Here is an 18,264-nt window from a genome sequence, read left to right as displayed (position 1 = left end):
AATCTTTTCTTTAAATAATATTCTATCAGTCCATCCATGTATCCTGGCGTTACTTCCCAAGGCATAAGAGTTTTATTTCTTTAACATTTTATAGCTTGGTGGAAACAAAATAATTCCTTCCTTAAATTTTTAAAAGATATTTCCGTTAATTTTTTCTTATTAAAGTTAATCTTTTTTTAATAATTCGAACATACTTTTTTCTTTAATCATTAAGTCTGCTACATTCTTATTTTATACATCCAACCTATAGTTAAAATCTCCCATCCAAAAAATATAATCAAATCTTTTATTTAATTCTTATTCTTCCTTTTTTTTTCCAGGCGGTAAATCCAAATTTTTATAAATTCTTTCAAAATTATTTTTTCGTTTTTCAATTTCATCTTATCCACAAGCAAAGTGAGAATTTATAAATATGTATTTCTTAATCCCTATATCTAAACTTATCCCCAAACCTCCTTTGTTTCCTAAAATATTAAACATCCCTGTTGCTATTGAATCTGAATACACATTTTATATATGGTAAAATATATTTAAATGTGCAAATATTACTAAATGTAATGCATTCATTGTTACACTTTTTACTAGAATATATTAATTTCCTAATTAATTTTGCAAAATATTCTCCCATTTTTGCTTTGAAGAAAATAAAAAACTCATCGCAATAGACCTCTAACATTCCTAAGAACCTATAGCTATTAAATGATGTTGAACATTTTTTATTTCTATCAGTTATTTTATATTTTCTATTGCTAATTCACCATGCATATTCCAAGTTATACACAATAATTTTAACTATTAAGTATATAAAGGGTCTTCCAACTTACAATCTAAAAAAGCCCAATCAGGATTTCTTAAACAATCAAATCTTTCTAATAGTTAAAGTTTTTTTGTTTCGTTTTGTTATATATTATCTATAAATTCATTAAAGTTTTTATTTTATTCCAAATATTCATTTTATGTCTCAACAATACTATTTTTTTTAATAATTTAACTATTTTTTATTTATATTTTTGTACATTTATGCAGGAGGAAGTAATTATTTTTCATTATTTAAATTTAAATAAGTTTACTTTTTTTAAAAAAAATATTTTATTAAATGTATTATTTAAAAATTATAATAAAATATGAAATTATTTATTTATATTTATATATATAAATTACATTTTATGTGATCACTATACTTTATCTTAAGTAATTTTCATCCATTATTCCTTAAAAATATAATATTAATAAAATTTAACTATAATAACTAAATATTATTTTATTTTTATTTATTTATTTTTCAAGCCTTCAAAAAATTATATGAAATATTGAAAATAAAATAAATCTAAATATATAAATACATCTAAATTAATTTTTATTGTAATAAAATATTATTGATTATTAAAAAATTGAAATTGATAATTATTCATATAATATGTATAATATTATATATACTTTTAAATAAATAAAATATTAATTTATGAATTATATAATAGTAATAGTTATTAGTATAATTAATCGTATTACTACTATTAAATATTTTTTTTTCATTAAATATTAATTTTTATTTTTTAAAAAAACTTTTTTTAATTTATAATTTGTTTTAAAATTTGTATTTTATGTATTTCACATATCATATCCATAATAAAATAAAATACATTATATCCATTTTTAAAAAGTTTTTTTTTTATGATCTATTTTATTTCAATTTTTGTATGATTTTAATATTTATATTGTTTAACTATATATATTTTATTTTATGCTTATATTAATTTATTTTTTTGTTATATAATACTTTATATAAAAAAATATAATCAAGTATTATATAAAATTAAATGGTTGATTTAATTTTCATGTTTATTAATAATAAATCGTGAATTTTTTATAAGGTTTAAATAAAAATTACGAGTTTATTATTATTTTATTTTAATTATTTATCTAAATATTTAAAAAAATTAAATTAAATTGCTCTAAAAATATATTTAAGCTATTTTTAATTAAAAATCCTATTATTTTGAAATTTAAATTATTACTCTGTAATTATTCAAATAAATAATATAATTTCTTTACACAAAATTTAAATTATTTATTAAACTTTTATAAAATATAATTTCAATATAAATATAAATATAAATTTAATATTAGATTAAGTTTTTTTAGAAAAGTACACATATTTCGTTATTTATACTAAGGAATAAAAAGTAAAAATAATAATAATTATTATATTATTTGTTAAATATTTTAATTAAAAATTTTAATTATTAATTTAAAAAAATTATATAAATAAAATATATATTAATAACCAATTAAATTTAACAAAAAAAACAAAAAACAAAAAATATTTTTCTTAATAAAAAATTATTATATTGCAATATAATTTATAAATAAAAAAATAATTACAAAATAAATTTCTCTAATAAAAAAATAATAAATAAAAAATAAAAAAATGAGTGCATCTAAATAAGGAAATACAAGAGGTTTTGAAGACACACAAAAAGGATTTTATAATACTTAAAACTCTTTTGGAGGATCCAATCCTGCATCTTTAAAAGGAAAATTAATGTCATTAGAAGTAAAAAAAATATAATGTATATAACAAAAAAATAAAATAAAAGGAAATGATAAAAGGTATTGCCGAAGAAATGAATTTTCACAAAAAAGAGGTTTAAATTCTTAAAAGTGAAAAAGATACATTATAATCAGTTTTGTCAATGAAAACTTAAGATGTAAAAAAAACATTGACAAACGAATTGCAAAGAATCGATGAAGAAATGAAAAGGCATTTTGCACATTAAAAAGCCGAAAACGCAAGATTATAATAATAAATAACATCTCTAAAAGGTGAAAAAACAGCTCTTTAACAACAACTTTTGGGATTATAACGAAGAATTACTGAACTAGAATTATAAGTTGGAAACGAGGAAACTAGATGATATATTATAACTTAAATTATATATTCTAAAAGTAAATTTAACAATTTGTATTTTTTTATTTGAAAATAATAAAATCCAAAACATTATATTTACACCTATATTATTTCATATTTTTTTTTTTCAAAATAATATGTATTTATTTGATTTTGTTCTCTAATAAAAAGTCATAATTTTATAATAATAAAACTAAATAAAACATTATATATATTAAAAAATTTTATTTAAATTATTTATTTTATTAAACAGTAAAATATTAATTAAAAGAATAATTAAATGATTGCTTTAATACTTCAAATTTTACAATATATTTATTCATATAATTAATAAAAATAGCCTTTACTTTATTAATAAAATTCTAATACTAATATACATTAATTTATATATGTGTTTGTGTATATTCCTTATATAAGTGTTTATGTATGTTTTTGTGCTTCCAATAGATTAGATTTAGACATTAATCTTTATTAGCGATCGAAAGAAAAATTCATTTTTTATGGCAAATATGTTCGTATTAAGTTAAACTACACTATTCAACTTCAATAAAATCTCTAAAACAAATTAAATAAATAGTATAATGTCATCTTTATATAAAATATCTTTATATTTATTTATAGATAATTTTTTATCAATTAATCAATTTAATCTTAATATTATTTTTGGTGAAAGAAGATACTTTGAAAAAATGTTGATATGTAATTTTATTTTTAATGCATATCTTAAAAAAGGTGTTTTTTATGAAAAAATAATTTTTTTAATAAAATAATGATTTATGTAAAAAAATGCAAACAAATTTAATAAATGTCTCAAAATAAATTATTAAATTTTTCAGAACTAATTGAAAATATAAAATAAAATTAAGTATGTACTAATATTTTATTTGTTATAAATAAAAATTCATTTTATTTAAAAAATATAAATTAAATTTAATATATAATCATTTTTTATAATTAATAATAGAAATCAAATAAATATAGTTTAAGACTGAATGTAGTTAAATAAATATATAGATTTGATTAAAAATGTAAATATTTAATTAATTTATATAATAATAAAATAAAAATCAATTTTTTACAAAAGTTTTGTTAATATATATATAATTTGTAAAATAAAATTAGAAGTATAAAATTAAATAAAGCTTTAAGACAATTTAATTGTTAATAACATATTTTATTTTTATTGTTATTTATCAAATAAAAAAAAATTATAATAAATATTAAAGTAATAATAATATAAATACTATTCGTTTCTGATTAAAATTAATTAAGTAAAAATGTTTTTATTAATATTACTAAACCTAAAGACTTAAAGTTTATAATAATAAAATTATTAAGATTTTTGTAAAAATAATAATAATTAAAATTAATAAAAAAATATATCGCTCTGAATTAATTAAATACGACATTAATATAAAAAATTAAAGCTTTATTGTTTTTTAAGCTTTAATGTATTAAAAAAAAAAGAAAAGATTTTTAAATACGAAATTAAGTTTTTAACTATATTTTTGATAATAAAATTTATTTTAATTAATTCTTTTAACTATTAAAATATAAAAAAATTAATTTTAATTTAAATTGAAAATTATATATATTTAATAGCTTTTTTAGTAATTATAAAATTTAAAATATATTTCAAATAAAATATCATATTTAAACTTTACATATATATATGAAAATCTGATTATCTATATATAAATACTAATGAAACTAAATAATAAAAGTATATAATCAAAAATTAGTATTTATTTTTTTATGTAAAAAAATTATAAAAAATAACGATTTTATAAATTCATAAATTATTTTATTTAAAATAAATAAAATGATATCCATTAAAATAATAAATATATAAAATCAAAAAAAAAATGAATTATCAAATTAATATAAGTTTCTTAGTTTAATCCAAATTAATTTCTACAAATGCCATATATATTTTTAATTAAAAATATTTTTTACTCAATATATTAATGATCGTAACAAATCTATTTATGCATCCACTCTCCGACTATGTTTATTAGTAAATATTTGACTTTAAATCCCTTAAGATATTACTGAAATAATTAATTTTTGAGACTGTATAAACAAAATAATAACTTTTTTTCTAACTAATAATAATATTTTTCCTTTTATTCATGACATAAATTATATCATCTAAAAAGCATAAAATATTATATAAATATGTATTTTAACTTTAATGAACTAAAATATTTCTATTTTGCTTAAAAATTATCTCTCATAAGGAAATTAAAAAACATATGAATATATTGAAAATAAATTAAAATCTTCAGAATATTGAATAACCAATTAAGTATGTTTAATAAAATCAATTAATTTAATAAATATTTATTAATAATTTACAAATGAAATGACCCCTGAAAATATATAAGAAATTATCGCTTTTAATAAATGTCGAAATTTTTTCTTTAAGCAAATGAATATGGAAAAATTTTCTATTAAAAAGTTTATTAAAGAACTTTAAAATTGAGCTTTGATAAATTTAAAATAAATAAAAAAATATTAAGTACTTAAGTTGCAGAATTTTTTAAATATAAATTATTTTAATTTAAAATTAAATAAATACCACTCGAATTTAAGTTAAATTAAAGAATAATATTAACAAAAATTGTATCATGCAGCTAAATAATAAGCTTAAAGTACTAAATATAAAAAACCTAGTAATATAATTAAAGATTAATAGGATGATTTATTAGTTAAGTTAGAATATAAAATATCGCTAATGAATTTACATAATTTTTAAGAAAATATGATTATTATAATTTTTTAGAAATTTATATTTGTTTTTAATTTTTTTTTAAAAAAAAATACGAAAAAAACAATAAAATAAATATATTTTTCAAAAAATATTGATATTTCATAAGTTGTTGTATTTATACATATTTATAGAAAAAATAATATTTAAAATAATTAATTTTTATAAAAATTAAGTAACTATTTTGATGAAAATAGAAAAATATTAATAAGATATATATTATAAATTCAATTTTTTAATAATAAAATATAAGGAAAAAATATATTTATAATCTTGAAATTTTTTTAAATTATTATTTAAAATAAAAAATATATAATAAAAGTATATTAAAAATTATTATTTATGTTTTAAAAATAAAATTATTAAATATATATATATATATATATTTGAAAGAAAATTTTATTTTTTTTGATAAAATATTTAAATATTTTGTATAAATTATTTAAAAAAAAAATTAAAATATATATTAGTATTTAATTAAAACTAAAATAATAATAATACTAAATACTTTTTCATATAATTTATACATTACAAATGGAACAAAACGATAACTAAAACGATAATAATCAAAATAACAGATAAGATTCTTTCCAAATTGATGAACAAGAATTAAATGACTCTCACTAAGTACAAGAAATAAATTACATTTAAAATAATAATGAAGAAATATAACAATAATAATAAAATCCTATATAATAATAATAATTTAATCTTACATAATTTTAATCTGCGATAAATTTAATAAATAACGACGCTTTTTTACATGAAGAAAGTTTGTAAGGAATTTGTGATTTATTATGTTTAGAAGAAGAAGATATATTTGATAATATAAATTTGAGAATAGATTAAGAAAATAATGAGATTAATTAAAAAATAGAATAATAAGTTGAAAAAATATTAAAGAAAAAAATAGAAAGTCAATAAAAAAAAATTAGCTTTATTTTAGAAATTTATTAATAAAAAATGCCTTCGAAACAAATGAATAATCTAGAAAAAATAATGAGTATATTGAAAAGCAAAAATAAAGAAGTTTACATTAAAAAAAACACTAAATAAGAAACATCTTGTTAATGCGAAAATAATAAATAAAATGCAATGTTTTAATAACCAAAATAATTTTAAATTTAATAAGATGAAAATACATAGACAGAATAATAATATTAAGATGAAAATATTTAAAAAAAATCATAATAATAGAGAGAAAATATTTAAAAATAATAAGAAATAAATATGCAATAATAAGATAATAATTAATAATTATAAGAAAATAAATAATAATAATAAGAAAATATATAATTATAATAAGAAAATATAAAATTTATATAAGAATCGGATATTTAGTAGTAGGAAAATAATCAAAACATATATTAATAAACATAAATATAATAATAATAATAATAATAATAATAATAATAATAATAATAATAATAATAATTAGAAGAAGAGAATATAATAGGTTAATAATATGAAGAATATAAAAATAATCAAGAAGAAGATGATAAAAACAAATTAATTAATTAAATGCCTTAATAATTTATGACTATATAAGATATTAGTAACATCCTTTCAATGAAATTTGTAGATTTAAAACTATTTAAAAAATACGACCCGATTGATAATTCCATAACTTTTGACATGAACTAAAACTACACAGTAGTAGTAAAATCCTGTGAAAATATCAGATACAATACATCTTCATATTGTTCTAAAGTTCCTCATTTTATATTTCAGGATTATATATTCCCATGTTTATCTTCCTACGAGTTATTTAAAATACGAGCCGTTTGTCTTGAATGGAGACATATGATAAGAGAAGTGTGGCATAATACATTTAAAAGAGAAATGTACGAGTAATTAATGGCTGCTGATTTAGTGAAAGATATCGAAAATCAGTTTAAATTAGTTCATATAAGGAATCCTTTTAGGTCTAGACTGGCAATATTAATAAAGGCTATCATCGAAATAATAAACTGGGGAGACTTCGAGAAGAAATGCCTTGATAACTAATTATCTTTTAAAGAAAAGAAGATAATTTTTTGCATATTAAAGTTCCTTAATATTCATAAATTCGAAGAAATATATTAAATAAGTGATTTTTCTGAAAAAGACTATGAATTAATAAAAACCGATGTAAATATAAACTTAAATGAATATATGAATAGAATTTTTGAGGTTTCCTTTAATTTCTCATCTTCAGAAGATTTAAAAAAATTCAAAAAAAATTTCCTTAACGATAATGATTTGCAAACTTCTTCTTATAATAACTAAGAAGAAAAAAATTCACTTTTAATGGTTTTGTATTTGAAATAATTATATATATTTAGTTTGATTAAAAATTATATTTAAATAGCTTAAGTTTATATTTAGTAAGCTAAATTAAGATTAGATAAAATTTCTAAAGAATGGCCTGAAAACAAAGGTTTTTTGGAAGGTGCATATAAAATCTTATTACTCAGAAATGTCAAAATAGTCGAAGGAAGAGTTATTTCAGAAGATTCGGATGGTGAAGAAGCTACTTTAGTTTAAAAATAAGGGCAAAAAGAGGAAGATGAGGAAGAAAGTGATGTATCAAAACTATTAAAATCAGTCTTTAATGTCTAAAAGTAAGTTGGGGAAGACGAACCTGATTTCGTTTTAAAAAGAAAGGGGGTAAAACGAGAGTTTTTTTGGATTAAGGTACTAAATTCGATATAATTCTGCATTCTTTAATGAGTGTAGGGTTACATAAAATGTAATAATTAAATTAAATGTAATAGAGGGCTTAGGATATTGTAGAAGCATAAAAGAATACTTTATAAGAATTAGAGGAGAAACTTAATTATAATAAAAACTAGATAGAAATAATGAAATAATAAAAAAGAATTTTAGAAGAAAATTTAATGCAATAAATGCTAATTTAATAATAATAATAATAATAATAATAATAATAATAATAATAAGAATAAGAATAAGAATAAGAATAAGAATAAGAATAAGAATAAGAATAAGAATAAGAATAAGAATAAGAATAAGAATAAGAATAAGAATAAGAATAAGAATAAGAATAAGAATAAGAATAAGAATAAGAATAAGAATAAGAATAAGTATAAGAATAAGAATAAGAATAAGAATAAGTATAAGAATAAGAATAAGAATAAGAATAAGAATAAGAATAAGAATAAGAATAAGAATAAGAATAATCAGTTGAATAAGAATAATCAGTTGAATAAGATGTAAATTAATAAAAATTGAATGAAGGTAATAATTAATAAAAATAATAATAATAAGAATAATTGGAAATATAATTAAAAGAATAATTAAATTTATAATAATTAGAATAAAAAAATGAAAAAATTTAAGAGTAATAAATAGAAAAAATATAAGAGAAAATATAATTATAATAAAAAAATACAGAAAATAATGAAAATTAAGAAAAAAATTAAGTATAATATAAAAATTTTTATTTAAATAATTAAAATAATAATAATGTTAATAAATATTAATGAAAATTAAATGCATTTTGTATCTTTTTAAAAATAATAAGTATTAAATATATACATTTATTAATATTTTTAATCTTAAAAATGTAATTATATTTTATATAATATATCTAAGTATATATATTTATATATATATATATATATATATTATTTTATTTTATATATTTTTTTTTACTTTTATTTGTTTTTGAAATTTTAATAAAAATATATTATATATGATACTATTTATTTAATTATTTTTAGTTTTTATTTGTTTTTAATAATAATAATATGTATTATATTAAATAATAGTTTTTTTTAATAGATATAATTTAAATAAATATAGATTAATACAATATTTTTGATAAATATATATAAAATAGTATTTTAATAATATATATTTATTATTTTTTTTATTTTATTTTTTCTTATATATACTTTATTTTATATTAAAATTTATTATTTATCTTTATTTTTATTTAAATATAAATAAATATATTTATATATATGTCTCAATCAAAAATTATATTTCTAATTTTCATAAGCTTTTTTTTTATATTATTTATAAATATTCATAATACTTCTTAACTTTAAAATTACTTATTATTTAATATTCTCTTTTGTTTTACTTTATATTACTTAGTAATTTTATGATTTGTACACTTGAATTATTTATTAATTTATACACCTTTTATTATATTTGAAATTTTCCTTAAATTAAATATACTATTGAATGTATTTTTTTTTTAAACTTATTTAAATTATTCAAATATATATTTTCCACCTTCTACAGAATAATATTAAAAATTTATACAAATTTAATAAAAACATTTTAATATAAAAGTATATGAAAATATGACTTTAAGTATATAATTTTAAATATTATTAGTAATATATTATAAGTAAATAAAAATAGAATGTTTATTTCTTCTTTAATTAAATTTTTTATCTTAAATAAATTGAATTTGATGACGAGACAATATAAAAAACTAAATAAACTTTGTATAACTCTATAATATTACAAATTTATTTTTCCTGTAATTAATTTATTATAAGTATCTTTTCTGAAAAAGTTTGATTAAATAAAATTAAAACCTTAATTAATTGATAAAAAGAAAGTAATTTAAGTAAAAAAAATTCACTCTTAAAAATTAACAAAATGTATTTAGAAAATTATCTAAATGTATATAAAAAATTAACTTCGATAAAAAATTCTATCAAACAAGCTTACTTATAAATAAAATTAATATAAATATATTATATATTTTTGGACAATCATAGAATCATTAAATTATATATTATTTAGTTTTTTTTTTTATAATTATAAGAAAAATTCCTTAAAAAACTAATTTAACTAAAGTAATAAATAATCAATAAAATTCAAAGTAATTGTAAATATTAAAAGCTTCATAAAAGAAATTAAAAGGCCCGAAAACACTATAAATAATATAAGAAATATAAAATTAATATTTTTTTTAATTGTTTATTATTATTCAAAAATATTATTTAAAAATCAAAAATTAATCTTATATAAATTTGAATATTTTAAATATATTTATTGGCATTATAATATTATTTTAATATTAATTTTTTTACATATATTTTTTATGATTAAATAAAGTTTTTCATTGTTTTATCCAATTATCCAATATAAAATAAAAAATCAATAATTTTATTTTTGAAAATAAATTTAATTTATAATTAGTTTTTATTTATAATTTATATTAAAAAAAAAAAAATTCATTGAGCTTTATGAGAATATATTAATGGATTCATTGATTATATTTAATTAATATTTTATGATTTTTTTAACAAATCTTATTATAATTAATTTTCTTTAATAACATATTATTTTTAATGGTTGTTTTATCTTTCTTTTTCAAAATTATTTTAGCAATTATATTTCTTATAGAATAGTAATAACATTATTTTTTTAAATATATTGTCATTATTATTTCTAATACTATTTTTAAGATCCTTAATAAATTCAATAGTTTAATTATAATTAAGGGTTGCATTATATTATTACTATTTTGATATTCTTTCTTCTAAAATAGCTTAATTAAGATTAAACTTATCAAAATTAATAGAAAAGTTGCCTTAATTTTCTTCATTTTTATCAAAAAGTTAGATGATACATATTCCATTCAAAACATTAGTAATGTAATTCTCATAATATTTATTTAAAGATTTATCCTTTTCACATTCACAAATTATTTTTTTCACACTTTCATATATTTTCTCCTTGCATGAATTCTCAAATGGAATATAAATAGTTGTACTGAATTCACATTCTTCAATATTTAATTATTAAAGATGATAATTATTAGAAAGTTCTTAACAATTATTAAAAAATTATTTTATTTTATCATTTAAATATCTAAAATTTAAATCTTATTAAAAAATATTCTTATGGGCATATATATCATATTTCTTCTCAAATAAATCATTGAACATATCCCATATTCCTTCACTTAAATTTTATAAGCAAAAACTTTCATTTATATAATTTAAAGTAAACCAATTATTATTCTCATTTTGATATATAATTTTAAAAGAACAATATTTATTCATCATTAATGCAGATATTTATAATTCTATACTACAATATAATTAAACGAATTGTTAAATAGGCATATAATCATATCTTTTTTTATTTTATAAATTTATTAAATGAAATAAAAATATTTACTTATATAAATTATCAAAATGAAAGAGTAGTTTAGATTATTAAGTCCATAAATATTAAATATAGGAATCAGCAACTTAATTAAAACTTTAGTCATAAATTTTATTAAAATATTTATATTCCATATTTTGGATACATTTAATATCTACTGATTATAGAATAGCAACATTAATGATAGAATTCGAATCAATTATTTTAATTTATTGAATTTCATTTTATTTTTACATTAAATCATTTTTTATTTTATAACAATAATTTTAAATATTTTTTTAATTTTAATAATTATCATGTACGTAATTATTTAATTAATCTTAGTTTTATTTTTAATTAAAATCTACTAAATTCATTTTATAATAATATAATAATAATTCTTTAAAAGATAAGTTTATAAATTCTTAATTTTTATTTATACAAGAATTTATATAACTAACTATATCTTTTTGACTGCTAAAAATCTTATTTTTAATATTTTTTTTTGTTTTCTTGGACTATTTTTTAACTCCTCGCTTTTTTTTGTTTTACTTTTACTCTAAACAATTTTATTTCCAGTTTTTTTTTTATATATTTTGGGACTATTGTTTAATTCTGAACTTTTTTTAGTTTCAATGCTATAGTTATGGTCATTATAATAAGTATTATTAATTTTTTATGGCGAAATAGCTTATTATTAAGTATATGGTTATTATAAATATATATCTTTAGTTTTTAATTTAGAATTAGATATCGAATTAACTATGTTTATTTTTTTTCTTTAAGAATTTTATGAAATAATATCAAAATTGTCAAAATTATCAATATTTTAATTTTACTATTCGATTTCTAAAATAATATCTTTTTTTTAATTTGAAGGAGAATTAAATTTAGAAGTATTTCTTTTAGAATAATTTTTTAGTTATATATTAGTTTCAATTTTATTTTCAAGTTATTTTTTTAATTATTTTATAACTTTTTTTATTTTTATAAAAATAAAATAAAATATAAATACCTTCTATTGAATAATTTTTTCTTTATTCATTAGTTTAATATTAGCTAATTCGTATTTTTTTGTAATTTTAATCTTCAAAAAAATAAATAAAATCATCTTTCATGTATAAGGCATTTTCTTATTTTAAAATAGCCTAAGCTTTTTCCCTGTTACTTAATTTCATTTATTTACAAATGTCCATAACATCTTTTAAAAAATTAATATTTAATTTTTTATTTCTATAATCCTAATCATAATTATGTTTGTCTAAAATTTTCTAAAACCTTTATTTAAGTAAAACGTTTTCATCTAATTTTATATCTTTAGCCTTATCTTTTGATACAAATTTATCTCCTATATTAGCTAAATTATATATAATTTCTACAAACTAATCATAATCTTTCTCTAAATCTATATTATTTAATAATTTTTATTATTATTCACTTATGTTTTAGTTCATTTCTTATTCTTCTTCAATTATTTATTAATTATCAATAACCATATCAATAACAATAAATACTTCCCAAATAATACCTCCCATAAGAGCCAACATAAAAATAGAAATAAATTGAAAACTATTAAAATATAAAATGCTTAAAAATAAATTATCGAATTTATATCCATAATCATAAACGATGCTTCCCCATTCAGAAGCTACTGTTACTTATAAAAGAACTAAAAAAGCTCCTTCTAAAGTATTAAAATCTGCATAATTACATTTAGAGGAATCATTAATTTTATTTTCAGAAATTTATTAATCAGAACACATATTAAGACCATATTTAGTAGGTTGATATTTTGCAGGAGGTAAAGTAGTAAATAATTCAAGACCAATCACACAGTAAATATAATAAATAATTAATTAAATAACTAGTAATTTAAGTATTATAGGTATGCAAATTATTATTTTATAAAATAGTTATTTCACTTTACTAACTATATGCAAAACTTCAAATAATGCATTTAAAATCTTTATAGTACGAAAAACTCTGAAAATCCTAAAAACTTTTTATATTCTAGCTATTTTAATAAATCTACCAAATTAAAATTACTTCAAAAAATTACTATCTATGAATGTATAGAAAGTAAATTAACAAATTAACTTTTTTAAAAATATATAATATATAAATTTTTATATAATATGAATAAGTATATATATATATAAATTTTTCTACTTGAGATGCTACAATAAAGAAATCAAGTTTATTCCAAGAATCAAAAAAATATTCCTATAAACCATAAACAATTATTTTAAGAATACATTCCTATATAAAAAATATTAGCAATACATTATCTGCTATATCTAAATTATTTTATACTTACTCATTATTATTAATCATTTATGTAATAATAAAAATACAACTAAGTATAGTTAAAAACATCATAAATATTTAAAAATACTTATTATCTATAATTTTTTTTAAATTAAATTTTTACTTAAACTTTTTCTAAGTTTAACCCATTTAGGCCATGGCTTTATCTTTTATAAACTAAATTATCTATTTTATTCCATGGTTTCTATAATATTAAAAAATTAATCTATTGATACACTATGATTAAAATTATTATCTATTTTTTCATAAAAATTCTATGCTATTTTTGGGGCTTCAGAATCTAAGTTTACTTTAGCAAAAACAAATGTGAAAAACTCAATAAATTTATCTTTGGAAATGTTTTAGTCATCATCATAATTTTCTATCAAACATTAAAAGCAATTTAATAAAGCTACTCTTCTTTTTATTCTATCAGCTTTTTATTTTAAAAGTTTTTTTTATTTTTTATATTTAAATATATAATTATTTACTTATAAACAAATGCTATCTATATTTTTTAAAACCATCATATACAACAGCTACATGTACATGTTACAATAAAAATAGGAATGTTACTTATTATGAAAATAAATTAATAAAATAAAATAAATTTATATAATATAAATATTTTTATATGAATAAATATGTACATATGTAAGGTACGAAATATAGTAAATAATATTTAGAATTATTAAGAATATCAAGCATAATCTCTGGCCATAAATCAAAAGAAGTAACAATATATAAATTATTAAGGCTCAGAAGAAAATTATCAAAATATATATTTTATTCTTTTTATTAAAAATAATAATAATTTATTAAAAAATATTAAATACCAATTAAAGTATTTCCTAAACTAGCCCAAATTAAAATAACAGCTAAGTAAAATAAAAAAACAACAACTAAATTTATTGCAGTTTAAGCTATTCCTTAAAAATCTCTTCTAACAGACTTAGAATAAATTGTTAGTTAAAGAGGACGCACAAGCCTTCCAAATCTAAAAGTATTATAAGGAAAAGAAAAGGAAAAATAAAGAATATCAATTGATATAATTAGAAAGAACATACTTCTAAAAAAAGTCTTTTTTTTCAAAAGAAGAACTTTAAAAGCATTATTATTTTTATTAATTTATGAATATCTTTATGTGATTTCCATAATAAAATCTGCCATTTATATGGTAATAATAAAAATTTCTAAAATAAGTACTGTACAAAAATTATCATAATTTTAATTACTATCATATCTGTTTGCAGGTTCCAAAAAAGTTAATAAAATATAAATCCAACTTAAAGTCAAAAGAAAATCGTTCCACTAATTTGAATTTTACAGTCTATATATAAATAAATACAATTTTTTTTTATTATCAAGTTCATCTAAATCATATCTTACGTTCCTATATAAAATAGCATCTCTTAAATGTCTATATGCTTTTATTAAAAGCTATTTTTTATCAAGTTTATGTGCCATCATAACAGATCTTTTATATTCCCTTTATATCATTGTCAATTATTTTATGGAAAATTTTGTTTAATTTCTATTTCTTAAATAAACTTTCTTTTAAATTGAATCCTTTTTTTTGAAACTTAAAAATGTAGGCTTTGTTAACTTTTTTTTATTTTGATAATTCGATTTATCACTTGCATATGATTATCTTTTTTCAGATAACATTAAAATTAATTATTAATATATTTTAAATATTAATAATATTTTTAAATAAATTAAATAATGTTATTTAATTCAAAAAAATAAAAAATCGAACATATTTTTTTTAAATATAAAATTAGAAGTTTGAATATTAATGAATATATAGTTTTAAATTTTTTTTTTTTTTTTTTAAAAAAAAAATAAGACTTTTAAGAAATTGGTTTTTTAATTTCTTTGTTGTTAATTTTTTTTAAAAATTTTATAATTTTATTAAAAAAATTAATATTGTATAATTTGTTTTGTTTTATATAAAATATTTTGACGTATTATTACATTATGTAATAATTTTAACTATATCATTTAAAATTTTTTCGTATATAAAATATTTAATTTATATTAATATTTAAATAAAATTTTTATTTTTATTTACTTATAAAAAAATAATGTGTATTTTATTTTTAAACTTTCTTTTAACTTCATAAAATTTTAATAAAAATATTAAAAATATAAATTTTAAAGATATTTAATTTTTATTTTATTTAAAAAAGATTTAGCTATTTTTTTTGTTCATTTTAGATTTTAAAAATCTAAAAAAGTAATTTTCATTAATGTTTTTTGTCAAAAAAATATTTTTTTAAGTAATTTTTAAAGATTTTTTCTTGATTTTCACATTATAATTTACTTATATAAAATATTTTTATCAATTTACAAATGAATCTATAATGTATATAATAAATTTTTTAAAAAACTGTATTTTTATTATACTTTTTATTTGTTTTATTTGTTTATTAATAAATAAAAAAAGATAAAAAACTTTAAAAAAACAAATATTTATTTGAATATAAATAGTTATAATAATGTTTATTTAAACTAATAATTATGATAATAAAAAAAATGTATATAATTAAATTTTTATTAAAATTATTAAAAAAAGAAGAAAAATTTATTGGAAGATAATATGGTTTAATATTAAGAAATAATCTTTTGTATAAAAATATTTAATATCTAAATATTTTTAAAGTTAAGAAGGAATCAACAATTTATATTTAATTAAATAAAATAATATATATATAAAATTTATCAAAATATAAAAATAAAATAATTTTTTATTTTAAAATATAAACACTTTTTATCTAAGAAAAAAGATATTAACATTAAAATTTCAAATGTTATTTTCTATTTTAAAAAAATAATTTTTATTTATAATTAGAAAGACTTATAATAAATTAAATCTTATAAGGGTATGGTTAATTAATAAATAACATAGTAAAATAATAATTATGAATTTTTTCTAAAAAATATTTAATTATACAAAACTACAAAGATTTAAAATTACGAAGTTTTAAGTAATTAAAAATTTTAGAAGATATGTATAAATAAAAAAAAATTAAAATGTTAAATAAATTTTATTTTAATAATAATAAAAAATTATGAAATGCAATATAAAAATAAAATAGAAAATATATTAAATTAAATAATTATATATAATTAATAATATTATTGAAAAAACAAAAATTATATATTATATATTAAAAATAAATTAAATATATAAAAAAAAATAAAAAAAAAAAAATTAATATAAAAATATAATAAAATAATAATAATATAATAATAATAATAAAAAAAGATAATATAATATAAAATATATTTATTTATTTTATAATTTAACAAATATTTCTAAACTTTTGAAACATGATTTATATTTTTTTATATATAATAATAAAATTTCAACATTTTAAAATTTTAATAAATTAAATATTTTTATTTTTATATTTATAATTTTATATTTAATTTTAAATTTTTTTTATTTCTTTTTTATACAAATTGAGATTTGGAAATATTTTAATCCAATAATAATATTCAATATATTTTTGAGTATTTAAATCAAAAATAAAATTATATAATGTTTAAACTTTTAATTTTTTTATTTATATTAATTTGTAAATAAAATTTATTTAACCTATTTTTTAATGATTAATTTAGATATCATTATATTCTTAAAAAAATAATATATTTTGTAAAAAATATTTTTTTTAAAAAAAAATATATTTTTTAAAAATAATTAATTTATATATAAGTATTATTTATATTAGTTTTTTTTTTTTAAATAAGTTAGTTTATTTTTAAAAATTTAATAAAAGTTATAATTAATTTATTAATTAGTTATGGAATAATATTTATAAGAAATATGTATAAAAGAATTACTAAATATTCTTTTAATAAATATATCGATCGATTATTTGAAATTTAACTATTTTAAAATATTCAATTTTTTATATAAATCATTAACTTCCCATAAAGATAATTTATAATAAAATTTATTTATTTTTAATAAATTAAATATAAATATATTATTAATATATATTTAATTTAAAATATAAATATAGTTAAATATTTTTTTAAAAAATTAACTTTAAGTTTAAATCATATTTTCTTATTTTTCTATCTATATATATTAATAAATTAATTAATAGTCTATTGATCATCTAATCTTTTGTTTAAAAAAATAATAAATAAT

The 18,264-nt window shown here is 14.9% G+C and overlaps 3 protein-coding genes across 3 annotated transcripts, besides 31 other annotated features; 2 read left to right on the top strand and 1 right to left on the bottom strand. All coding sequences in view use genetic code 6, as the record gives it.

The window, feature by feature from the left end:
- Positions 1-2,396: 2,396 nt before the first annotated feature.
- Positions 2,397-2,430: a microsatellite.
- Positions 2,418-3,014, top strand: IMG5_155380 (hypothetical protein; the record flags this gene model as incomplete). The annotated part of the gene is made up of 2 exons (XM_004030649.1): positions 2,418-2,554; positions 2,598-3,014. Coding segments are annotated over 2 exons (453 nt in total), but the record flags the coding sequence as incomplete, so codon positions are not given.
- A 3,070-nt stretch (positions 3,015-6,084) lies between these two features.
- Positions 6,085-6,125: a microsatellite.
- A 219-nt stretch (positions 6,126-6,344) lies between these two features.
- Positions 6,345-6,399: a microsatellite.
- Positions 6,400-6,865: 466 nt separating this feature from the next.
- Positions 6,866-6,920: a microsatellite.
- Positions 6,878-6,990: a microsatellite.
- Positions 6,914-6,960: a microsatellite.
- Positions 6,938-7,007: a microsatellite.
- Positions 7,008-7,060: 53 nt separating this feature from the next.
- Positions 7,061-7,113: a microsatellite.
- Positions 7,114-7,520: 407 nt separating this feature from the next.
- Positions 7,521-9,501, top strand: IMG5_155370 (hypothetical protein; the record flags this gene model as incomplete). The annotated part of the gene is made up of 4 exons (XM_004030648.1): positions 7,521-7,808; positions 8,046-8,238; positions 8,619-8,890; positions 9,483-9,501. Coding segments are annotated over 4 exons (772 nt in total), but the record flags the coding sequence as incomplete, so codon positions are not given.
- Positions 8,577-8,857: a microsatellite.
- Positions 8,846-8,889: a microsatellite.
- Positions 8,930-8,998: a microsatellite.
- Positions 9,249-9,324: a microsatellite.
- Positions 9,256-9,305: a microsatellite.
- Positions 9,273-9,324: a microsatellite.
- Positions 9,297-9,338: a microsatellite.
- Positions 9,502-10,282: 781 nt separating the features above from the next.
- Positions 10,283-10,334: a microsatellite.
- Positions 10,335-11,059: 725 nt separating this feature from the next.
- Positions 11,060-11,104: a microsatellite.
- A 1,865-nt stretch (positions 11,105-12,969) lies between these two features.
- On the bottom strand, positions 12,970-16,226 carry IMG5_155360 (hypothetical protein; the record flags this gene model as incomplete). The annotated part of the gene is made up of 9 exons (XM_004030647.1): positions 12,970-12,996; positions 13,965-14,054; positions 14,227-14,307; positions 14,414-14,538; positions 14,594-14,677; positions 14,753-14,893; positions 14,939-14,980; positions 15,338-15,432; positions 16,177-16,226. The coding sequence occupies 9 exons, from the start codon at positions 16,224-16,226 to the stop codon at positions 12,970-12,972; spliced, it is 735 nt and encodes a 244-aa protein (XP_004030695.1).
- Positions 14,687-14,745: a microsatellite.
- Positions 15,776-15,818: a microsatellite.
- Positions 15,779-15,818: a microsatellite.
- Positions 16,227-17,267: 1,041 nt separating the features above from the next.
- Positions 17,268-17,306: a microsatellite.
- Positions 17,271-17,379: a microsatellite.
- Positions 17,289-17,394: a microsatellite.
- Positions 17,300-17,389: a microsatellite.
- Positions 17,304-17,384: a microsatellite.
- Positions 17,321-17,367: a microsatellite.
- Positions 17,333-17,391: a microsatellite.
- A 107-nt stretch (positions 17,395-17,501) lies between the features above and the next one.
- Positions 17,502-17,541: a microsatellite.
- A 195-nt stretch (positions 17,542-17,736) lies between these two features.
- Positions 17,737-17,809: a microsatellite.
- Positions 17,744-17,805: a microsatellite.
- Positions 17,748-17,811: a microsatellite.
- Between the last annotated feature and the right edge of the window lie 453 nt (positions 17,812-18,264).

The sequence above is a fragment of the Ichthyophthirius multifiliis genome (assembly GCF_000220395.1).
Source record: "Ichthyophthirius multifiliis unplaced genomic scaffold scaff_1120509251181, whole genome shotgun sequence".
Taxonomy (NCBI): Eukaryota; Ciliophora; class Oligohymenophorea; order Hymenostomatida; genus Ichthyophthirius; species Ichthyophthirius multifiliis.
Note: the sequence above shows the minus strand (reverse complement) of the source record. Positions and strands in the feature narration are given on the sequence as shown.